This window comes from Lynx canadensis, chromosome B1 (assembly GCF_007474595.2).
Source record: "Lynx canadensis isolate LIC74 chromosome B1, mLynCan4.pri.v2, whole genome shotgun sequence".
Taxonomy (NCBI): domain Eukaryota; kingdom Metazoa; phylum Chordata; class Mammalia; order Carnivora; family Felidae; genus Lynx; species Lynx canadensis.
In genome coordinates this window covers 70,509,490-70,535,660 of record NC_044306.2, presented here as the reverse complement: position 1 = coordinate 70,535,660, position 26,171 = coordinate 70,509,490, and the positions used below count along the sequence as shown (strand labels likewise).

Sequence of the window (26,171 nt, the reverse complement as noted above, 5' to 3'; positions counted from 1 at the left end):
TGAGATCAATTAAATATATCTTGTATGTAGAAATTATTAGTGGCTTACTTCTCTGTTAGTAGGACACATTGTTAAGAATTATTTGGACTTTAACAAATCTTAATTCCATAAAATTCCCTGTGACATTATGGAACTGCTCTAAAATAGAAATATGCCAATGGTATTTGCATGGCATATATGTGTAATAACTTTAATATATAATTATATAGAATAATATAGAAATATAGAATAATTGTATATAAAATAATATATAATTATGGTGACCTCTGACAAAATATATAAGATTCATAGTTTATATTTAGTTTATCTGATTTAAGTTAAAGACATAAAGAGAATTTTTTAATAATGAGGGAGAAAATCCTAACCAAATGGAGATTTCTGAGACTATTCTTGTCCATAAATAATAATAAAATTATTCATCTGTGGTAAGAAAGCTACTGAAGTATAAAACTACTTTATTCCTGAGATATAAGGCAATTATCCTAGGGTAACATAAACTATGCTCTGCCTTTTGAATAAGTAAGGAGAAGCATATGAATTATAAAGTAAAACATATTGATCCAGATTCCCATATGTCGATCCTTAGGTATGCGATCCTCACGCATCATGGCTCTGAAATTATTTGTTTTGGTGTCCAGTGCTTATCAAGGCCCAGAAAACATACGTTTAGGGACTGAAGCACAGGCACCTTTCATAATCTGTGTTGCCCCAGTGTCCACCATCACATACAGATAACGTCTAAATGTCAATGAGCCTGTTTCCTGAAATATGGCCTTTTTTTCTGTGCTCTTGATTTCATTCATGAGTCATGACTTACTACAATTTCACATGCAATAATTTTTATGTCCTGCTAAGATTTTATATAGAATATTTTTTCTTGCTATCAACTGATTTATTTTTTTGCCACAGAGTATATATGAACAAAAATTTGCTTTATTAAAAAATTTTAAGTGTACATATCTTTCATTCCGTGTTATATGTGCATTTAAAAATTGAACATACTGGATGATATTGGAAAATTTAATGATTTTTTTAAACAAACCAAACTACTTTTTTTGCAATGTAATGGTGGTGACCCCAGTGTAGAAAAGAAGAATAGAAAAGCCTTGTATCTAATGATGATGATGATGATGCATGAAATGCACAGATCACTTTGAAATGCTCTTTAAATATCTTCAAAGATATTTATCACCTCTTTTCAAGTAAAATATTATGTGGAACTATATTATTAATATTAATAGAACATTTAAATTTTAATCTGGAACGATTTATTGAACTGAATTGGTCATTTGCCTGAAATTACGTTTAGAATATATTAACTATAGTTTTCCAGAGACTAGAACCACAGAAATTGGAAGAGTAAAAGGCTGTAAGTTGACTTTTATTCTCCTGGTTGCCTCTGTTTTTATCCCCAATATCTCAAAGGGATTGAAATAAATAAAAATACCATTCTTAAAATAATTATTTAATAGAGATTTAAAGGAAATGATAGAATACATATGTTTATTTACTTCTTTAGGGCAGATGCAGAGAGGTGAAGGTTGCTTTTAGTTTTGTTTTGTTTTACTTTTTTTTTTACAGAAACCATTTTTGTCTGTCACCATAAAACATAAATTGTATTTGCCTCCTCCACAAACAATTTCTTGGGAATTCTTTCAGAACATTAATTGATCCTTTGAAAACGTTTACAAGTAAATAATAAGCTGCTCAAGAATTTTCTGCTTTGAATGTTGTATAAGTTCAATACATTTTTTGAGATATCTTATAAAACTTTAAATAAATTGGCATATTTCAGCTACTAAATCTGACATAAGCACTGGAACTGAAAGCAACTTATGTCTTTAACTTGTGTTTATTTCACAAGTGGAAAAGAATTACTTATAAAAATGATTCTCAAATATATTACCAATTACTATGCAGCATATAGTGTCAAAGCAATTACCATGAAGTCAATTTTGTTTTAAGGGATCTCAACTGCCCTCTTAAATATGGGGTACATGTCATATAATTATACCTTTCATTTTTATGGAATAAATAGTGAACGTTTTGAGAGTGGCTGTGTCTACACAAGAGGTTACTTAAATTTAAAATGTGTTTAATATCCTTTACAGAATGTAAGAGAAGTTAACTTTTTCCATCCTGTCATATTTATTTAATTCTTTGCATCTCTCAGAGACTGTGTGTGATAAAGGCTCTTATTTATACTGTTTGTTTTTCATTGCTTGCTCACTCTTCTCCTTTAGCAACAGATGGTCTTGTCTTTAAAAAAAAATTTACTTTTAAATTAGCTTCCTCACTCTTTCTTGACTGCTAGAGTAGTTTATTCTACAAATATTACCCAAGGATTTGATATAGTATCTGTGTTTCATCAAAAGGTTTATTTCTTACTGTTAAATATCAGGAGGTCTGTTTTAGGCCATAAATTACCAAATGTTCATAATTTAACTTTTTAGAAATGTTACATCTTTGCTGTAACAAGTTTAATTGTTAGACATAAAGTTATTAACAAAAAAGGTATTATTTTGGATTGTTAATATTACTTAAATCCCTTTATATGTAAAATCCCATAAAATCTTTCAAAATAATATGATAAATATCTATTTCTATATCTATGCTTATCTATTGAGGGTTTAAAGTTAATTATTAGGAATCTATTAAGGTTTTAAAAAGTATTTTAAATAGGAATTTATGGCTAAAAAATATTTTTATTTTATTATACTGCAAATTAGAAATTTGTATCTTGGCAAACTTTTAAATGTTCTAATTTCATTTTCCTTGAGTTTTCTTTTTTTCTTAAGCAGGAGGCACAAAGGAACAGGGTGGTAGCAGTCCATGCCATGAAGCATCAGATTTTTATTCATTAAGAATTATATTTTGTGTCATACCTTTGTTTGTAATATCATTTTTTTCCATTTTCTATCCTGCACTGTATCTAAAACCTATGTTTTTGCACACACAACCCTCAATGAAATTTTAGCCCTTTTTGAGGGTTTGGGAACTTCATTGGCCGAATTACCAGGAGGGTTTCATCAGTTTAAAACTACATCTGTGGTGCACCTTCTTTTATTTTTAATATTTGATTTTGTTTTTCAACATTATTGCGAATTTTGTGAGTGATCTTAAATTCTCTTGTTCGTGTTTGCTTATGTCATGAATGGATAGTAGTATGAGAATTGGATGGATTATTTGCACATGTCTTGAAATTGCTTCGTTATGAGATTTCATACCACAAACAATTTGGGCATTATAACTATGAAAGAATCTGAAGAATCTGAAGTTTTGGCCTCTGGGTATCTCATTAAATTCAGCTTATCTGTACTCCTTCCCCAGAATGCTTAATAGTTTCCAGTTTTATTAACTAGCAGATATATTGAAAAGTATGAAGTTAAATATTCCCATATAAGTCAATATTTGCATAATACTGCTAACTTGTTTTTTTTTATTAGGTCATTCATTTCACTTTACAAATCCATTTCATACTTGTTATTAGATCCCTCTCTGGGCGCATTGTTGGAGGTGTGTGGTGGTTCTTTACCCTGATCATAATCTCCTCCTACACGGCTAACTTAGCTGCCTTCCTGACTGTAGAGAGGATGGTGTCTCCCATCGAAAGTGCTGAGGATCTTTCTAAGCAAACAGAAATTGCTTATGGAACATTAGACTCTGGATCCACCAAAGAGTTTTTCAGGGTAAGAGGTTCTGTTTGTGATCTTCTGATTTTGCTCTTAAAATGTAACCATTTTAAACCTTGTCCCCCTCCCCCCGCACTCCTGTGCTCTACACAAAGGTGCTATGCGATAGTAACCTCGCTCTCTGTCTTAACTCTACTTCTGTTCTTGACCTTGTCCCCACACCTTTCCCTATCCCTGTCCTCAGCTCCATCTTTATTTTCTGATGCCTAACTCCTTAGGAGAAAAACACAGCATTGCAATAGAATTATTTCATAATTATTCGTTTTTAATTGAATTTTATGAAGATTGATTGTCCTTTTGGAATGAATTGAAGCAAAGTATAATTAAGTTTAGGTTGTTACTATTTTTGAAACAAAAATGTGTTGTCTTTGGTTTTATTTTAAATGAACATGACTGTCATATATTTTAAGTAGTTTACAGTTGAAAACTCACTTTCAAATCAGTTATGTTAATTTCTTGTCAGAAAACAGATGATGTTAATGTGTGAAAATTCCGAATTTTTGTCAAAGTCTCCAAGAAAAGGCTAACAAAGGTCTTTAGCTTTTTAAAAAGAAAATGGGTAGCATGATTATAATGTGTCTATTAAGTGTATTTTACTTTTCAAAAACATTGTGGCCTTTTGGTATTTGTTTATAGAACGAGCCCTATAACCTGATGTTGGTATAATTTTCTTTCATTATGCTATTTTCTCTATATAAGAACTTATTATGTTAAAATATTTAAATACAGCTGATAAACTTAGGAGTTCAGCCAATATATATAACATAAGATGATCTCTGATTATCCAACAGTATCTTTGAATGCATCTGAATTTTCTCGAGTGAAATCTAGGCAAATTTACTTCATAATTGGGATTAGGACTTCATTTTCCGGTTGAAGGTAGTAGAGGATATAATTTGAAGACTGGTTCGTCTACATTGTCTCTGGTCTCTTTTCCAAATAACTTCAGTTGAACTGAAATATGATAGGAGAACAAGTGGTGGGGGCAGACCACAGTTGATAACAGACAATAATCTGGGTATGTGTAGGGAGGGCAGGACCTTGATGTTTTCTGTAAGCACTGCAACTTAAGCACACAAATGTGGTCAATCTCTCAGCAGCTACTTTGAATTTAAGGCAGTTCTGTGCATGAATGTTATAGTACAGATTTGCTACTGATGACAATTTGCTTTCATTTATGAACATACATGAATATGTACATAAATATTATTTTTTAAAAGTTTATTTATTTTGAGAGAGAGAGAGAGATCAGGGAAGGGGCAGAGAGAGCAGGAAAGAGAATTCTAAGCAGGCTGTATGCTGTCAGTGTGGATCCTGACACTGGGCTTGATCTCAAGAACGTTGAGATCGTGACCTGAGCTGTAATCAAGAGTTGGACGCTTAACCAATTGAGCCACCCAGGTGCCCTGTATACAAATAAATATTCTTAATGTACCACAGTGCTCTAGCTTGATCATAACAATGGATCTATTAAAATAAATTAGAATATTGCATGGTTCTTAATTAGAAGCATATTTTGAAGCATTTTTTTATTATTTGTATCCCAATAAGACTTGCATTTATTTTATTTGTATAGTTCATTAGTATTCCTCCATCTTGAAGTAAGTGAAATATGTGAATGAGGCAAAGTACCTGCTCTATCATGGTTTACTTAGTGCTACTAATATTGATTAAAACAATCTCGTTTCCATATAGTCTCTTACAGTACTGTCATTACCTCGTTTGCAGAACAGAAGTACCAAGTACTCTCAACTACTTTACATTCACATTTCCAGAGCTTTGCAGTATACCTTAACTCAGTCAGTCATAGAATGTGTATGTGTAATAATCAAGATGCCAAGATTCTGTGGTCAGTATACTCAAATTCCTAGTAGACAAGATAAGAAAGCTAGACGACTCTGGAAAAGAATGCTGTTACTCTTGTGTTGCAATGCACACAAAACCATGAGCATGGAGACCATGGTTCCAATGTGCAGTATATGCATGGATGTGTATACATACACACATGCCAACATTATTGTGCTGTGCCATTTGCCAATGTAAGATAGTGAGCTTACCTTTCCTACAGTAATAGAGAAGTGATACTGAGTATTTAGGCAAACTAATAACTTTTATTAGCATAGCTTTCCAAAGCATTTTCTTATACATTATCTCTGTTAAAGCATAATTAACATACAGTGTTATATTAGTCTCAGGTGTATGGTAAAATGGTTCAACAATTCTATGCATTACTCAGTGCTCATAACGATAAATGCACTCTTAATTCCCTTTATCTATTTTGCCCCACAGCCACCATTTTGTTCTCTGGATTTAAGAGTCTGTTCTCTTTTTTTCCTTGTTTGTTGGGTTTGTTTCTTAAATTCCACGTATGAGTGAAATCTTACAGCTTTTGTCTTTCTATGTTTATTTATTCCACTTATATTATTCTCTCTCAATCCATCCACGTTATTGCAAATGCATGATCTCATTCTTATGAGAGATCCATAATAGTCCATCATGTGTATATTCCACATCTTCTTTATCCCATTATCTTTTTGAATCTCACAGTACTTCTGCCTAATATTCGGAGTCATGATTTTTGTTGGCATACTTTGCACTATTAAGGTAAATTTTGCAGATATGCCCAAATTCAGGCAGCTAATAATTGTGCTGAGGGGTTCTTTCCATAAACCATTTTCGCATGCAAAGAAAGGTCTCTGGATTTTTTTTTTGCTGCACCCTTGCTCGGTTTGGGTTACATCCATGTCTGCTTGTGTGATATTAGAGAATTATAATGGTAGAAATTTGGGCAGGGCTTCACCTTCCTCTCAACATAACTTCAAAAGGAAACTGACGGTGAATCAACTGTGGTTAGGTGTCAGTGCATATAGCATCATAGTCAGCTTCTCCTTATCTAGAAGAAGAAGAGCATGGGCTCAAAAATACATAAGGACCACACTATTTATTCTATTAGTATTTATTCCCAGTAAAGGGAAGCTAACAAAACAGCACACTTCAGCAAAGTGAATAGGAGCTTGGCATGTTAATTCTTCCATTGTAATTTGTTTGTAATTTGGTGGCAATTGGAGAAATTATGTATACAAAAGGTTTGTTTCTGGAAGTTGGATTAAAGAAAAAGGTGCTGCTAAATCAAGAGTAATTTTGATAATTAATCAAAATTATTAATAAAAATTAATCAAAAGTATTAATGTTTGATAATTGGGTGCCATGTTGAAAATAGTGAGGACAATCTTGGTTTTGCTTTGAATCCCCCCAAAAAAGTTTTCTAGGAGAACTGTGGCATTCCAGCTGTATCTCTCATGCCTCATACCTTTCACATAAGGTTTATTGCAATAGCATGTGGAGCCTGAATAAAAGATTCTCTTTTGAAAAAAATAATTTCTCTTTAGATTGTTATCTAATATGTATTGAATACGGTGAAGCTAACTTACAGACATTCTAAAAGTAAATATAATTGATTTCCACTAACATTCTTTCCCTTAAATCCCAGGGTATAATTTCTCTTAGCTGTAGTCTGGTTGAACTTCTAAGCTTCTGATGGAAAAATGTTACAAAGGAAATTCTCCTCGCTTCTATTCCTAAAATTAATAGTCACCGCACATCTTGGGTCATTCTCTCTCAATTGTGCTTCAGCTCTAGGCATGCCTGGGATTCCTGTAAGGTGGATTCAGGACAGGATGACAGCTGGCAGATTGATTAAGATGATTCCCAGTCTGCCAGGAAAAGTGATATGGATGGACTAGGCTGAAGCTAGACTGAAGACATGTATTGTACTCTATGTTCTCTAGACATCTGTTGTGCTTGCTTTCAGATCTCAGACAGCTAGTTACATGTGGAAGAAAAAGCATTTACCATTTTTACCGTTTGCTAATATTTAAAGTTCTAACAGTTATCTTATATTTCCTAACATGGCTTAATTTGGCTTTATTGATAGCTCTTTCATTATTACACTGTCTGTGATTAGGGATTTTATTATTATATTATGAAAAGTTTTCTACTGTCATAGGGTTCATGAAGCTAGTTTTCTGTGTTTACCACAGCAACGGCTTTGGATTTAGTCGTTGGAGAAATTGATTCGAGAAGTCAGGTCATTGTCTAAATTTTGAAGATATATAACTAGCAAAAGAATGAAAAATAACTTGTCTTTTGTCTGAATGTTAACAAATATTTCCTAAAAGTGTGTTTTTGTTGGAATGAAAGCATGTTCTTTAAAATTATAAGATGAATCTTTTATCCCCTTTGTAGGGATCTATCTGTTTTGTCCTAAGGTGATATCAGTTACTCAATTTAAGTCCAAAGTATTTTCAGATTTCAGGTAAATAATTTAATAAATACTGTATTGTAATTATATTCCTTTGTAAAGTCAGTGAGTGTGCATTAGCTTTAGAATTCCAATTTCAGCTATACATTTTCTAACTTAAAATCAGTGGTAAACAGTAAAACAAGTATGAATGAAATATTTACTTTCTTCTGCTAGAGAAAGACAGTAAATGGAGGACAGTCTTGTAACCATTAGGGAAAAATGTGTAATAAGATGGCCAACAGGACTGATAAGGGAATTCCAGTCCTAGTCAGAAGACTACCCTTCCGGGATTTCCTTCCTACCCTGCTTGCCACAGGCACCAAATTACTACTAATGAGGGGTGCGGAAGTAACAGACTATAAATTGTCCCATCTGTTGATGCTCTGGGCTCAGATCTCTGGAGAATGATCTCCTCTGGGCCCACTGGTACAAAATAAACCTCCTTCCTTCCAAGATCTCCAAGTGCCACTTGCTGCTTCTGCCGGGTGATCCAGACCAGTTTCTGTAACATAGCCACCAAGAGGTATAAGGGAAAAGACCCTGCATCTTCATTGTCCGGGGTTCTCTGCTATAAAACTCGTGTACGTCCTTGTACAGAGTGAATGATAAATTCTGACTCATTTTGGAGCGCCGATCATCTCTAATTATAGTGCTGCTGTAGCATACCTCTAATAAAGAAAGAATTAGGCCTTCAATTATAAACCACTATTTTTAGACTTTCACATTTTGATCATTTCTTTCAATAAAAGAGGACAGGTCTTGAATTAGAGGAGTCTGAGTAGAAAATTATTTTGTAGGACCTATATGCATTATGTTCTTATAGAAAGGTAAGCTTTGAGGATAGGAAATGCTTTTTATAAATAAACCTGTCATTAACCAGTCAGTCTATGAAACACAATTATTACTTGTAGATTAGAAGTACTTCCTCATGCCTATTCTAAATCCCCTACACTGCAATCTGTTTATTTCCTCTGTTTTTCTCCTCTGGAAACATGAGAAACAGACTGTATTGTCTGAATAAGCGATCTACTTTAATTTTGCTGACTTTGGAAAAAAAGATTCTAGAATGTTGTCAAAATAAAAGTATTCTCCTTCTCACTTAATGAAGTTAATTATTCCATTCTCAGAAGATAAATTTAGTCTGATAATCCATGAAACTATACTGTTGTTACCCAGTATTGTAGACTTTTTATAGAGCTTACAAATAGTATAAATGGTAAATAAATAATATTAATGCTGATGTTTCTTACCTGAGTGAAAGGACTAGTTTCAAATGTTCCTTTCATTTATGTGTATATAAATATTCAAATATATAAAATATGTATAATTTGTTACTATATGGCATGATCATATATATATATATATATAATTTACTATAAATAATCACAATTACCAGAGAATTACAGTAATTTAAATTGTTTTTTTTAAGGCTGAAACCTTTTTTCAACTCCTTCTGTGGCATAAATACACCTATTTATATTCATATATAAAAACATTGATTGGAATATGTTTACAAATAAAAACATTTGAGCCATTATAACAGATTTCCTGTAGAAACACATAAAGTGCTAGTCACTAAAGTTGAGTTTTGTTCCATTTACTGCTTTTAGTTAGCGATAAAGCAGCATAATTTCTTTATTGATATTTAATAGAACAGATTTCACTAAAATGTGGTGGTTCTTTATACTTATTATATCTGACTAATGACTTGTCTACCATAGTTTCTAATACATCACCTCTTTCTGTGTAGATAGAAACATGTATATATACTTCCAGTTTTTTAATATAAGAATATATGTATACTTCTAGCTTTCTATGTATTAATGCATATACATATGCATATCTTTCAGTGTTTTGGAAACGAAATGGGTATAGCCATATATGTATGTGTTTGTGTATGTGTGTATATATAAATATACACACACAGACGTATATATAGCTACTGATTTCAAACTAGACCTTTTACAGACCTTTCATTCATGCTTAAATATTTAAATATTTTCTAAAATACCAAATACGAAGTAAAAGTTGGATGTGAATAAATTAGCAATAAGCACTATATGAATATGTTGTAGGTCACTCATGGCATGGTTAGTGATGAGGGTTTTGGGGGGTGTTAGTGAGGTTTGTTGGGTCCAGAGCTGATGGCCAAGAAAGAATTCTTGAAGGTGCCTTTAGTGCAAAAAGATGATTTTATTGAAGCACAGGGTCAGGACTTGTGGGCAGGAAGAGCTGCCCCAGGACCATGAGGACAGACTGATTATATACTATGGGGTTGGGGAAGGTAAAATCCAGGGGAAGTTTCCAGTGAGATTTTCATATGCTAAAGAAGACTCAAGGAGACTGGAGGCCTAGCTGTTGTCAAGTTAAGGTTGTTTTTCCCTCTAGGAAACCATTAGCATTAAGACAGTAGGGAGTTCTGGAGAAATGTTTTACTCTGCCAGGCTCAAGTATTTGTCAATGGGCTGCAGGTTATAAGGAAATTTAATTCTATCTGCCATTTCCTTCTGCCTTTGTTTCCCACATCACTATGGAGGGGTGATGGAGACTTAAGTCCTACAGGACTAGAATCTTTATCAGTTAACCATTTGTTTATGCCCTTTCCTTTGTTTTCAGACAGTCAGGAGTGCCTGAGGAATATCACACATATACCACCTGCAGGGGTGAGGGGGAGGGGTTGCGGCCTGTCAGCTTGCCTTATGCTCCCTCATCAGTCAGTGATATTATAAATTTTTCTTTCCTTATTTCTTGGGGGAGCCTGATTATTGCTTAGCAATCTGCATAGCTGATAGCTCTGTATGTTTAAAGCTTCTCTAGATGATCCAGAACCAGTTGAAATCCTTTCCTCCCTGGTTGTCAGTTTTTCTTTCTCTGATATTTAAATTTTTCTCACCATTACACAAAACCTCTGAGAACAGTCTTAAATCCTCAAAGACTTTAAGAATGCATTTAGTCTAATCTGCTGGGAAAGCCTGTGTTCTTTCATTTCAGCTAACTGTAGCTAGTTTAACAGTGTAAGAAAGGGCAAAATGTTGGAAGACTTTCCAAGTATTTCCTTTAAAAATTAGTATCCGATTTAAAGGCAGTGTAGTCAGTACTTACTAAATTTGTAGGGGTATAAATAAATGTATGAGAAACCATTTTGAATCATGTTTTCTGTGATCAAAGTGAAATGGAAGGGGGAAAAAAAGAATGTGTCTACTTGCTGAATTATTATTGTGTAAAGTTGTAGCTTCTTTCAGGGTAAATATAAGTTTTTTTGGTCATCCTCTTCTTTCTGTTGGCAATGCTTGGTAAATTTAGTGTGCACTCCATCTGATCACTTCATTTAGAGACCACCCTTGTTGTACAAAGGGGGTATGAGAGCTCACATTATTCGCTGGGTGAGTAATTTCACTCTAATAAGATTATAGAGGCTTTCGATTATTGTCCATATTAAAGAGAAAATGCCCCTTTTCTCACTACTGTCAAATCATGAGGACAATTATTCCAGGAAAAGTTTCAAACAATGGAGAAATTTTGAAATTCGACTTTCATCTCAAAACATTCACCAATTCCTGTTTAGATGCCTCAGAGATTGATCTCAGTATAAACCTGTAGAGGTACTTAAGATAACATAATGTTCAACTCACTTTATTTTTGTGTTTAGGTAAAAGAACCACTGTCTAGTAAAAGAACTAGAGTGGTGTTCACATCAGTTGCCTTAGTAATTAATGCAGTCAGTCCCAGAGCTTTGTAGAGAAGAGAAATGGAATTCTGTAATCATTTAAATATATTGGAATCAAAATCTGAACTAAATGTAAATACTGTTGGCAAAATTTTGAGAATTCTTTAGACTTTTGATATTTGAAGAAATACTTGATGCTGAAGTAATTTACAGTTCATGTTTCCAGCATATAATTTTGCTCCAGATCATATTGAGTGATTACCCAAAACAAGTTGCTAATAAAGGTGGCTGCTTATTTTCATGGGGAAATGAGATTTTAGAAATAAAATGGTAATTGGAAAAATCGCACAGTGCCAAATATTGTCACAGTCCCAAAAAATGATACTTAAGATTTCATTTTAAGAAACAAAGTAAGGCCAAGGAAATGATGTCAGCAAGATAGTAAAATAGGAAACCCCAGACCCTCTTTTCCCCCAACCAGAGACACTGCCTCAAGAACAAGTTTTCTTTGTGAGAACTCCAGAAACCAGTTAAGGAGCTTGTGCAAACTAAGTGAGTATAAAACTAGCCATATCAAAGTCTGTAGGAAAATTTGTGGCATTCACTATAATCTCTTCCTTGGCACAGTGCATCACAATTAGAGGAAATGCTTGCTCTTGGCTTCTCCCAGGGGGAGAGAAAGAGAAGACTGGACTGTTGCTTGATTCTAAACACTGACAAAAAGGCATCAGGTTGAGGACTGCTGAGAACAAAGGCAAAGGTTTAGACTAGCACACATTCACTCACCAAAGACCCTGCCCTCCAGCTCAGTGTATGAAACATGGCAGAAAACCTCCAACTCCCATCTTCCCTTTGGGAAGGAAAAAAGATGGAGTATGGTTTCAATGCTTTCTTTGGCTTTTTGAGGGGAGGAGAATTGCTCAAGGGCTTGGTTTTTGTCTTCCTGTCGTAGAACACTGATGGCACCTGGCAGCTACTAGATGCCTTGGGGTTGCTGAGAACAAAAGAGAATTTGATGGCTTGTTGCTGTTTCAGAGAACTTGTGGTACAGCAGACAGAAGCCAATACAGCTTGGCAGTCACTCCCTTGGAGGAGGGAAGAGAAAAGTGGAGTATGCATCCAAACATCCAACTTTCTGGCCTTTTGGAGAAGTACCCAAGGGACTGGTCTTTGTCTTCCTGACTTGGAGTGCTAATGGGACCCAGCATACTCTACAAGCCTGGGGCTGCTGAGAACAAAAGAGATCTGAGTGGCTTATGCCAGCTCTAGAGAACCAGCAATACTGTATACAAATACCAAAAGGAACAAGAGATTATGAGTTCCTAAAAAAAGATACTGACAAATCCCTCTGAGAATTTACATCCACAAGTCCAAAGAAGACATATCCACTGAGAAGATTTGAGAAGTGTTAGAATATTTAACCAGGTTGACTGGTGAAGATCTTTCATTATACAAAGCTAGTCCAAAAAGACTGGAAGAGGTAGCCCTTTTTAAAAATGCGTGATTCCCAACACAAAGTTATAAGGCACATGAAAAACACAAAGAAATATGGCCCAATCAAAGGAAAAATTAATCTACAGAAAGTGACACTAAACAAATGGAAGTTCATGAATTACCTGACAAAGGATTCCAAATAACTGTCACAAAGATGTTCAAAGAGCTCAGGAAAATGATGCATGAACAAGCTGAGAATGTCAACAAAGAAAAAATTTGAAAAAATAGATTTTGGAAATGAAACATACAGTGCCTGAATTGAAAAATTCACTGTGGGGATTCAACACCATAACTTGATCAAGCAGAAGAAGAAAATCAGCAAACTTAAGACAAATCATTTGAAATTATACAAATAAAGGATTAAGAAAAAGAAGGAAAAAGAAGGAAGAAAGCCTAAGAGACTTTCAAAAAGGCTAATATACACATTATGGAAGTCGTAAAAGGAGAAGAGAGAGAAAGGAGCAGAAAACCTATTTAAGGTAGTAATGGCCCCAAACTTCTCAAATCTGGGGAAAAGAATAGGTTCATGAAACACAAGATATTCTAAGTAGGAGGACCCAAAAAAGTGTACACTGAGAAACATGATAATCAAATTGTCAAATGTCAAAGGTAAGGAATTTTGAAAACAGCAAGAGAAATGTTACTATCACATACACATGAGCACCCATAATACAACTAGCAGATTTATCAACAGAAACCTTGTAGGTCAGAGGGAATGAGATGATATATTCAAAGAACTGAGAAAAGAAAGAAAACTGCCAACCAAGAATACTATATCTGACAAAAATGTCCTTCAAAAATGAAAGAGAAATAAAGACTCAGACAAAAGTTGAGAGAGATCATCAACACTAAAACAGCCTTACAAGAAATGTTAAGGGGACTCCTTTAAGTTGAAATAAAAGGATGCTAGACAGCAACACAAAAGCATATGAAAATACAGAGCTCATGGGTACAAGTACATATATAAGCGAATGCAGAATACCGTAATAGTATAACAGTGTAGCACTAGTCTCTTTTAATCCTGCTATAGAGATTAAAATATAAAAGTATAAAAATAACTATATAAAGTATGTTAACTGAGACACAATATAAAAAGATTAATTTGACATCAATAATACAAATTTTGAGTGGGAAATAAAAGAGTAAAATTTTTGTATACAATTGAAGTTAAGTTCTTATAAGCCTAAAATCAATATTTCTGGCTATAAGATGTTTAGTGTAACTTCCATGGTAACCACAAAGAAACAACTTTTAGAAGTCACACAAAAAAGTAATACAATAATCAGTTTGTCACCACAAAAAAAGATAACAATTATATACAAAGAAAGATGGCAAGAGATGAAAAGATGAATAGAAAAACTACCAGATGGACAGAAAACAATTTAAAAAGTGGTAGGGGTAACCTATCAGTAACTTTAAATGTAAATGGATTAAACTCTCCAACAAAAAGACTTGGAGTAGTTGAATATATATATATTTTTAAAAATCCAACTATATGCAGTTTATAAGAAACGTTATTTATTTTTACTTTTTATTTTTGTATATAATTTATTGTCAAGTTATCTAACTTACAGTGCTCTCATTCATATGTGGAAGAGACTCAGTTTATATTTAAGGACACACATATGCTGAAACTGAAAGGATGGAAGGTATTCCACACAAATAGCAATCAAAAGGGAGCAGGGCTGGCTATACTTATGTCAGAGAAAATAGACTTTAAGTCAAAAACATATATAAAACTACATATAATTTGTCTCATTATAGTTTTACACATCAGAGCTCCAAAATATATGAAGCAAACACTGACAGAACATAAGGGAAAAATAGCATCACAATGATAGTAGGAGATTTAAATATCCCATTTTCCATAAGGAACAAAAAAAAAATCATCCAGACAGAAGACCAATAAGGAAAGACGATGTAATAGCATTGTAGACCAAATGAACCTAACAGAAATATACAGAACATTACATCCAAAAGCAGCAGAATACACATTCTTCTTAAGTGTGCATGAAACACTCTCCAGGATAGATGATATGTTAGGTCACAGAACAAGTCTTAACAAACGTAAGAAGACTAAAATATTTTCTGACCACCGTGGAATGAAACTAGAAATCAATAGGATAGGGAAACTGGAAAATTTACTAATATGTAGAAATTAACACACTCTTGAATAACCAATGGATCCAAGAATAAATTGGAGAGGAAATAAAAAAGTATCTTGAGACAAATGGAAGTACATACATAATATACCAAAATTTACAGTCTGCAGCAAAAGCAGTACTAGGAGGAAACTATACAGTGGTAAATGCTTACATGAAGCATAAACAACCTCAAATAAACAACCTAAATTTATACCTCAAGGAATTAGAAAAAGAAAAATATACTAAATGCAAATTAACAGAAAGAAGGATAATAATAAAGATTAGAGCAGAAGTAAATGAAATAAAGAATACAAAAACAACATAAAAAATCAAATAAACTTAGAAACACTTTTTTTGGAAAGATCAACATTACCGACAAGCCTTTAGCAAGACTAAGAAAAAAAGAGAGAAGACTTGAAATCAGAGATGAAAGAAGAGACATTATAGCTAATGCCACAGAAATAAAAAGGCATATAAAAGATCATTATGGACAATTACATGCCAAGAAATTGGATAATCTAGAAGAAATGGACAAATTCCTAGAAACATACAATTTACTAAGATTGAGTCGTTAAGAAATACAAAATCTAAACAGATCTATAACTGCTAAGGAGATTGAATCAGTAATCAAACACCCCCCATAAAGAAAAGCCCATGAGAAGATAGCTTCACTGGAGAATTCTACCAAACATTTGAAGAAGAATTAAGAATTAAGAATTATAAAGGATTACCCTTTACAAATTCTCCCAAAAAATAGAAGAGGAGGGAACACTTCCAAACTGATTTTATGAGACCAGTGTTACCCTGATACTGTGCCAGACAAAGACACTGTAAGAAAAGAAAATTAGAGGCCTAAATCCCTGAAAAATATAGATGCAAAAATTCTCAGCAAAATACCAGTAAGCCAAACTCAACAGCACATTAAAAGGATCATAGACCACCATGACCAAGTGGGAGTTATCCCTGAGATGCAAGGATGTTTCAACCTATGAAAATTAATTGATGTGATACACCACAATAACAGATTGAAGAAAGAAATCTCATGATCATCACAATAGTTGCAGAAAAAGCACTTGCCAAATTGACTCCCCTTTCATGATAAAAATACTCCATAAACGAGGAAGAGAAATGAATTACCTCAACATAATAAAGTCCATGTATGAAACCCACAACAGACATCACATTCAATGATGAAACTGAAAACTTTTCTTCTAAATCAGGAACAAGAAAAGGATATCCAGTTATTGCCACTTTTATTTGGCATAGCATAAGAAATCCTAGCCAGATCAATTAGGCCAGAAAAAGAAATAAAAGACATCCAAATTGGAAAAGTAATAAATTTATCTCTGTTCAGAGATCACATGATCTGATATGTAGGAAACTCAAAGGATTCTACCAACCCCCCCCCCAAAAAAAACTGTAACTAATAAATTCAGTAGAGTTGCAAGGTACAAAATCAACATAAAAAAAAAAACAGTTACGTATCTATACACTAACAATTTCTGAAAGGAAATTAAGAAAACAATATTATTTACAATAGCATCAAAAAAATAATAAAATACTTAAGAATAAACTAAGCTAAGGAGGCAAAATAATTGTTCACTGAAAACTCCAAAAGATTGCTGCAAGAATTTAAAGAAGACACAAATAAATGGAAAGAATTCCTTGTTCGTGGATTGAAAGATTTAATATTGTTGAAATGTCTATACTGCCCCATTATTTGCAGATGCACTGCATTTCCTATGAAAATCCCAATGCTGGTTTTTGCAGAAATAGGAAGAAAATCGTAATATTCATACAGAATCATAAAGAATAAGAAATAGATAAACCAATGTAGGGGACCAGAAACAAACCTTACACTCCTGATTTCAAATGTATTAGAAAGGTATGGCACTGGCCCCAAGACGGACTTACAGACCAACGGAACAGAATAGAGAACCCAGAAGTAAACCCATGCATGTATGGTTAAGTTATCTTCGACAAGGATCCAAGACTCCATAGTGGGGAAAGGACAGTCTCTTCAGGAAACCGTGTTGGGATAACTGGATACCTACATGCAAAGAAATGAAATAAGAATCATACAGTGTACAAAACCAACTCAAAATTGGTTAAAGATTTAAAAGTAAGATCTGAAACTATACAGCTTTTATAAGAAAACGTAGGGGATAAGCTTTATGACTTTGGTCTTGGCAAAGGTTTTATGGAGGTGACACAAAAGCACAGGCAACAAAATGAAATGTAGACCAGTGGATGACATCAAATTAAAAACTTATGGAGCGCCTTGGTGGCTCAGTCAGTTAAGCCACTGACTCTTGATTTCAGCCCAGGTCCTGATCCCAGGGTCATGGGATCAAGCCCTGCATGGGGCTGAGTGTGGAGCCTGATTGAGATTCTTTGTCTTTCTCTCTCCCTCTGCCTCTCTCCTCCACTTGTACTTCTCCTAAAAAAAAAAAAAAAAAAAAGAAAAAATACAAACTAACAAAATAAAAAGGTATTGTACTACAAAAGAAACAATCAATAGCATGAAAACATATCTAAGGAATTGAAGAAAATATTTGCAAACCATAAATTTTGATAAAGGATTAATATCAGAGATATGTGACTTTTACAACTCAATAGCAAAAAAACCTACTAACCTCATTTAAAAAATTAGCAAAAGACATAGACGTTTCTCCAAAGAAGACCTACAAATGGTCAATGGTATATGAAAAGATAATACCACTAATCATCAGGGAGATACAAATCAAAACCACAATGAGGTATTGCCTCACACCAGTTAGGATGGCCATTAGAAAATGAATGAATGAATGAATGAATGAATGAATAAATAAATAAATAAATAAATAATTTTTAGTGTTGGTGAGGATGTGTAGAAATTGAAACCCTTCTGTGTTGTTGATGGGAATGGGAAATGGTGCAACCCCTATGGGAAATAATATGCAGTTTTCTTAGAAAGTTAAAAATAGAACTACCAAATGATCTAACAATCCCACTTTTGGGTATTTATCCAAACAAATTGAAATCAATATCCCAAAGAGGTATTTTCACTACCATCTTCATTACAGCATTATTCACAATATAGAAGTGGAAACAACCTAAGTGTCCACTGATGGATATTTGGAGAAAGAAAGTGTGGTATATTACTCAATGGAATATTATTCAGCCTTTAAAAAAGGAAGGAAATCCTGACATACTGTGCAACGTGGATGAACCTAGAAGATGTTATGCTAAGTGAAAGAAGCCAGTTACAGAAGGACAAGTACTGTATGATTCCACTTAGGTGAAGTATCTGAAGCACTCAAATTCATTGAAGCAGAAAGTAGAAATGTTATGGCTAGAGGAAGGGGGAAATTGAAAGTGGCTGTTCAGTGGATATAGATTCAGTCACGCAAGATGAAAAAGTTCTAAACGTCTTCTGTACAATAATATGCATATAGTTAATACTGTACTGTATACTTACAAATTTGTTAAGAGTAAGTTCATGTCATGTGTTTCTTTAAATCACAATAGAAAAAAAAAAGTTTCCCCAATAATACACACACACACAACAGACCAAAACAAACAACCAGGAAAGAATCTATCTTATTATGGGGTGTTTTGAAGTATGTAAAAATTTAAATGTATAAGATCTGTCTCGAATCTTATGGTTGATGTTCCTTCTGACAAATAATGACAAGAATTCAAATAAATTTTACATATTAGTATTAAAATAAGAAACAAAATGAGAGGCAGGTATGGATATTTATCCTTTTTCAATATTAAAATACCAATCATTAAAATGATGAGGTTTATATACATATAAATGCATAGAAATTTTAATGTGGTTAGTATGCTATAGTATATATTTAGAGTTTTTTTTTAATGCTCTCAACTCTTATCCTTAAAAATGGATTTGCATTTGGAATATAGATACATGGTTTTCTTGACATATGTGCTGTAGGAATGGAGCACAGGAATGGAGAGAAAATGGACTTATCTTTTAGGTCATTTTACTTTTTTGTAAGTAACCTAAATCAAATACGTTTTAAGTATGTTGGAAAGATAAATTATATTCCAGTTCACAATTTTCATTAATGGGATTTTCACTGGGGAAATCCCCATTAAAACAAAACCATTTCAGTGCTTGACAAAGGCAGAAAGTAGATTTGCTCTTCTGTTTGCCAATATGATGTTATTTTTATCTTCAAGCTTTTATTCCGCCCGTGTCAGAGGAAGACTTGTCCGTTTTACTATAAAGCTAATATCTCTGTCTGGGCCTTTGGAAACAGCTCTTCCCGATGATCAAAGATGTTGCTCTAAAATGTATACCCTAGTAATGTTTTTAGTCTTTCCATCTTCCTGGCCTTCAGTCTGTGTTCAGATGTGCCATAATTTGAAAAGTCTTTCTTGTAGCAATGTTCTCCTTTATCTTCGATTTCTCTTCTTCCTTCCCTTGAGCTGATCAATTTGTAAATTTATTTCCTAGAGCCTCCTTTTATTCCATTCTAGCCATTTTCTCCTTTCAAATCTGGTCTCCCCTAGAACTCTGAAAATTGCCTCCCTAAAAGAACCACTTAATGCCTTTCTAGCCAAATAGAAATGTTTTGTGTGTGTTTTCATGCTTTGTAAAAAGCTGTACTGTATTTAATACCATTGTGCAAATTCTTTGGATGCCTTTTTCCTCCCTTAATTCATGAAAACCCAGTGCTTTCTCACATTTTTTTCTTTTTTCTCTAAGCCATCCTGTTTTGTCCTTACTAAGGCCACATGCTTTTGTCCTCCTACAACTTGTTTCAGAAAAACAGTTTTACAACCTTTATCTTCAAATACCATTCACATTTAATACACATAGTTATGGCATCCATAGAAGCATGAATCTGTAAGAGTCAATGTTATTTTAGCTTCATTCAAAGAGATAGTGGGACATAAAGACTTCAAATGATGCACGATACAGAAAGTGACAGGGAGCACTCAATTTAAAATAATGAAGATTCCCTTGGTTCAATCTGACTATATGTTGTTCATGTTGGAAATTACATCTAAATAGAAGATGGACAGCAGATGCACTCTATACACAGGGGGACTCTACTATTAAAAAATTAAAATTCCAGTGTATGCTAGTGAATTTTTAAAATTCTGATCTCAAATAAGTGACTGTAACTCAGAAAATATATAAGCATTTTTTGCAGGGATTGGAGATTTGTAAGCAGTAAAGAATAACAGAATGGGACATATGTGAAATTTGTTTTTAAGTACCAACTCTAGTGGTTTCCAGGTAGAGTTTTAATTTTGGCTGCCACCTGTAATGAAGCAATGGGCCATGCTATGAGTTCCACAGGAAGGCTAAAGAATCAGGCAAAACGGTAAAATCCTTGGGGCACCTGGGTGGCTCAGTCATTTGAGCATCTGACTTTGGTTCACGTCTGAATACGGCTCCACTAAGGTCATGGTCTTGTGGTTTATGCATTTGAGCCCTGCATCGGGCTCCCTGCTGACAGCTCAGAGCCTGGAGCACATTTTGGACTCTGTCTCTCTCTCTCTCTCTCTCTCTCTCTCTGCCCCTCCCCCTCTCATACTCTGTCTCTCTGCCCCTCCCCCTCTCATTCTCTCTCTCTCTCTCTCTCTCTCTCTCTGCCCCTCCCCCTCTCATACTCTGTCTCTCTCTCTGCCCCTCCCCCTCTCATACTGTCTCTCTCTCTGCCCCTCCCCCTCTCATTCTCTCTCTCTCTCTCTCTCTCTCTCTCTCAAAAGTAAATCTTAAAAAATAAAAAAAGAGCCAAGCAAAACATGAAAACACTAAAATGAAGGGCAATTATTTTTTGTCCTAAATGTAAATTTTTACAGAATGTCAGTCACCCAAATGGACTAGGAAGAAAGTTATTAATCCACACATTGACACTCTAATCTATACATTCAGGATGCTTTAGGTAAATTCTTTCACTCACAGAAACAGTTACCTTATTAGTTACTATGCCACCTCAGACATTGTAGTTTTTCTAGAAAAAAAAGTTTTTCATGAAGAGTATCTCTATTTATGTTTGAAGGGAAAGTAAGTTCTAGAGATCCAAAAAACTGTGTAAATTCGCTCCTGATGCAGTCACGTCAACCATTTGGAAATCTCCACTAATAACGTTTGGATGTCATTTGTGTTTAGCAATCATTTAGAATTCCCATCCCAGCAACAAATAATCTGAAATTGTGAGTGGGTATTTTGATATTTTATAGAAGTTAGTGGGTAAATGAGATTTTTTAAAAAGGAAACTGTTGAAAGAATTAATAGACTAGTAAAGAATGCCCACAATGCAGCATCTATACTTCCTACTCATTCTTGAGTAAATGTGTATGTTTCAGAATGATAATAACCATTTCTTTTAAAAACTCATTTTCCCCCTTTAGGGGGAAAAAGCTTATTTAGCTGTTAGAAAAATTAATGCTTGTAGTACTATATATGAGGAAGAAACAAAACTAAGTTCAAGTGACTGTTGGCTTCCTTCATAGAAAAGGAGCCATCTTTTCTTTAGATATAATTATATCTGGTCTGTTGAGTTGATATGGAACTTTCCCCCAACAATACTAGACAGTGGCCTTAGTTTCTCTTTAAGTAAATATTAAAATTTCACATGGTTATTCTCTGTGAACTATTAGTCAAGCTGATATGCGCATTACTAACATCTAACCATGGAAAGAGATTTGAATAGCCACATTCGAAGAGCCGTGACTCCATAAGAAACACAGGGTAGTCCGGAGTGTTGTCCTGACCAGGCTGTTGTTTGTCTCTTCTTAACAAGGCATCACTTATCTCCTCATCAAAATGTGATGGCAGATGACATCTTGAAGAAACCCATTTCACTTTATCATACTTCCTGAAAGAACGTTTAATTGAACATTAAACTGAAAAGTTAATTTAACATTAAACTTAAAAAGCATAGTCTTTTTTTTTTTTTTTTTGGCTCTGTTGTAGTACTTAGATTTGGGGGATGGGTGGAAAAGGGAGTTGTAATGATTCCTAGTAAAGGCTTAGATGGCCCCGGAAGATTCGAAACCAATGCCAGTCCTTCGTTTTCCTTCTGCCCTGCATCATTCTCATCTCTCGGGACCAGCATTACCAATGATAAGAAAGTGTGTCATTTATTTAAAAAGTCAGTATGTTTTGACTGTGTTCTCTCTCCTACCGTGCTGAAACATGCTCACATTTAGACATTGCTTAAGAGGGTAGTGATCATCATGTCCCGGTGCTCATCTTCAAAGTTCACACACCGGGGTTAAGTGAGTCAATTTGATCAGTGTTCGACCTACATTTTTCAGGTAATTGCCTAAATTTTCTAGATGCTTTTGCTGTAGAATAATGTCTGTACCATACATTGCCGGAATACAGAATTTTAATAGGAAACACTATTTATTTACATTACCTTAATTGACCGCATGGGATAGCATTAACTTGGAAAAAAAAAATCCCTATTTTTTTTTTCTTTTTAGTCTATTTGTAAATATATTATAAGAAGTGAGTTGTCAAGATGCTGGAGTGGTTAGGAAGATTATAGTGTACTCTCCAGGGTATCAGATAACCCATTAACTTACAAATCAGGCCAAATTAAACATTGTCACCTAAACTACCTGGCAATAAAAATAACTATAATTTCTCATGCAGGCTCTTGGATGGGAAGCCTAAGGAGAATTTCCCTTTGCCTTTGGATCGCTTTTCTGCTGGTTTCTTTTTTCAATTGCTGTGGTTTTGGAAAAAAAAAGACAGGATATCTAGACATCATCTATTTATTTAGTTAGTTCAGACTAATAATTTTTCTGAAACCAAATAAAAATTAAACGCAGATCCTTTGAACTGTCTCTCAGTGAATATGTAGTCAGATTGTTCCTGTTCTTTTTTGAAGGCAGCTAGAAAGTTCAAATGCCTTGAATGAAGTTTTCAACATAACAATATTATACTGTTCATAATTTACCCTCCTTGTGCACCTTTAGCCAAATCTGTCCAAACAAATAGTTCTTTCTTTTTTTTATTTTTTTAATGTTTATTTATTTTTGAGAGAGAGAGGGAGCACAAGTGGGGAGGGCAGAGAGGGAGACACGGAATCCAAGGCAGGCTCCAGGCCCCTAGCTGTCAGCACAGAGCCTGACGCGGGCCGGAACCCACAAATCAGGAGGTCATGGCCTGAGCTGAAGTCGGACGCCCAGCCAGCTGAGCCACCCAGGTGCCCCGTCCAAGCACATGGTTCTTGAACAGATATGGTTATGAAAACATTTCATTAACTTTGCTAAGGAAGTAAACAGTAAACGAACTACTGGAAGACAAATGAATGAACTCACTGGGAAAATGGGTATGTCTTTCAAAAACTCTGACCTATGAAAAAATTACTTTTAGCTTTATGCAGTATCAGCATAGATCCTTTATAATTTATAGATTATATTAATTTATGGATTTTTTAAGTAATCCATAATTATATCATAAAATCCTAGTCAGTTAAAAAATATGCCAGAATACATGTGAAGCCCAGTCACAAAAAGTGACTGATTTAACTTACTAGAACTTATATGTCTAGATTACCATGTCAGAATTGTGTATCTTCTAAATGATTCAACATTCCCAAGATTGAGTAGCCCTGTCAAAACCCTGTCATATAGATATGTTTTTTTTCCAGATTACATTTTAAAATTCTTTACTCCTTAGAAATATTGTTTTATTCATACATTGAAAAATATATTTCAGCGGAAAGATTTTATGAATGAAACTGGAAATTTTTCCTTACTTCACCAATATTATGTTCTACATAATCCAAATCATTTAAATATCTCTTCAAAAACTGAGTCTTTATAAACAAAAAAGCTGACTCTTAAATATAGAGAACAGGAATGCTTGGGTGGCTCAGTTGGTTGAGTGTCCAGCTCTTGATTTCGACTTGGGTCACAATCTCAGTGTTCATGAGTACAAGCCCTCGGTCATAGGGCTTTGTGTTGACAGTGAGGAGCCTGCTTGGGATTTCTCTGCTGCTCCTCGTCTACTCACAGTCTCTCTCTCTCTCTCTCAAAATAAATAAATAAGCTTAAAAAAAAAAAAAAAAAAAAGAACAAACTGGCAGTTGCCAAACGGGAGGGAGGTGTTTGGGAGAATGAGTGAAGTAGGTGAAAGGGATTAAGATTGCATTTATTGTGCTGAGCACTGAGTGATGTATAAAACTGTTGAATCACTGTATTGTACACCTGAAACTAACATAACACTGTATGTTAATTATACTGGAATTTACAAAAGCAAGTACATTTGTAACAGCTTGAATACGTAAATCTAAACAAAATGAAAGTCTTTGAAGAGAAGTCATCTTGGGGTACCTACCTGGGTGGCTCGGTTGGTTAAGCAATTGACTCTTGATCTCAACTCAGGTCATGATCTCATGGTTTGTGAGGTTGAGCTCTGGGTCGGCCTTTGTGCTGACAGTGCAGAGCCTGCTTGGAATTCTTTCTCTCTTCCTCTCCCTCACCCCTTGTGTGCATTCTCTCTTTCTCTCAAAATAAATGAATAAACTTAAAAAAAGAGAGAGAGAGAAGTCATCTTGACTTTAATTTCTATTTTTCCTTTTACATCATTGCTACTTTTTGGATTTTTCCTGAAGGGCATACATATTTGTGAAGCATTTTACAAGATATTTTTTCATGTACCAAAATTGATATTTCAAGCTTAGAATAATTGATATTTAATGGCTGATTGGATAAAATAATCATATAATTTAATTTTGTGCTCTTCCTTACCAGCATATGATTTTATTTCAAACCATTTTGATATTACCTACTTTTGTGGAAATTCATGTTACAAAAAGACTTTGGAGTTTAACGAGATTGTGTGATACATAATCAAACTCAAGTATTTTAGCATGTTTTAATTTGGTAGAGACTATGAGGGAAAAATGTAGGAGAAAAAAACAATATAAACATCTTCTATAGTAGGCAAAGATAAAAAGAAAGCAAAACTAGTCTCTTTTCTAGCCAATTCTCGGGGTGTTCAATTAGCATACATTACTTACGAATCTTTTACATGCAAGATGCATGAGACACTGTAAGGGTTATGAAGATAAAATTTCCCTAATCAGGGACCTGGTGGATTTTCATAGTCATGGATGTACTGTCACAACAGAGAGGAAGCCTGATTCCTTAGGTAATTAAGTTTTAAATGTGTTATCGCAAGAGGGGGCACTGTTTAGAAATAGGAACAGATTTAAGAATGGTTTAGTTAAGAGGCATTTGGGTGGCTCAGCGGGTTAAGTGTCCCAACTTGGGCTCAGGTCATGATCTCGGGGTTTGTGAGTTCAAGCCCTGCGTTTGGCTTTGTGCTGACAGCTCCGAGCCTACAGCCTACTTCGGATTCTGTCTCTCTCTCTCTCTCTTTGCCCCTCCCCCACTCATGCCCTTCCTCCTTCCCTCTCTCTTTCAAAATAAATAAACATTAAAACATTTTTAAAAATTTAAAAAAAAAAGAGTGGTTTAGGGAGAGAATAGTTTAGATGATATAGATGTCTAAAAAATTACTAATAAGTAAGGAACTCATGTAGGTTTAGAGTGAAGTATTTTGGGGGGACGACATCTGGATCTTCTTACAGCAGAGACCATTGAGCTGCTATGGTCCACAGACTGTCTCACTATAGCAGGTCCCTCTTCCAGTGGAGATAAAGAAGAGGTACAACCAGTGTCGGAGCACGTCTCACTGTTACCTGAATTATAAACTTCAGTGATACAAGCCTACTCCATACTTCATTTACACTTGACTCTGGATTTTCACCAAAATACTTACATATGCATACGTATATGTGTGTGTGTATACATACATCTATCTATGTGATAGGTAGATAGATAGAAGACAGGTAGTTAGATAGATGGATAGATAGATCTTCCCT

General features: G+C 34.4%; 1 protein-coding gene across 3 annotated transcripts in view; it reads left to right on the top strand.

Moving 5' to 3' along the window:
- Nucleotides 1–26,171, top strand: part of GRIA2 (glutamate ionotropic receptor AMPA type subunit 2) — a 165,813-nt gene that overhangs the window by 132,282 nt on the left and 7,360 nt on the right. For all 3 annotated transcript variants that reach the window (XM_030312849.1, XM_030312850.1, XM_030312851.1), the window contains exon 12: nucleotides 3,491–3,689. In XM_030312849.1, coding sequence (XP_030168709.1) covers nucleotides 3,491–3,689 — 199 coding nt within the window. The remainder of the gene's footprint in view (nucleotides 1–3,490; nucleotides 3,690–26,171) is intronic.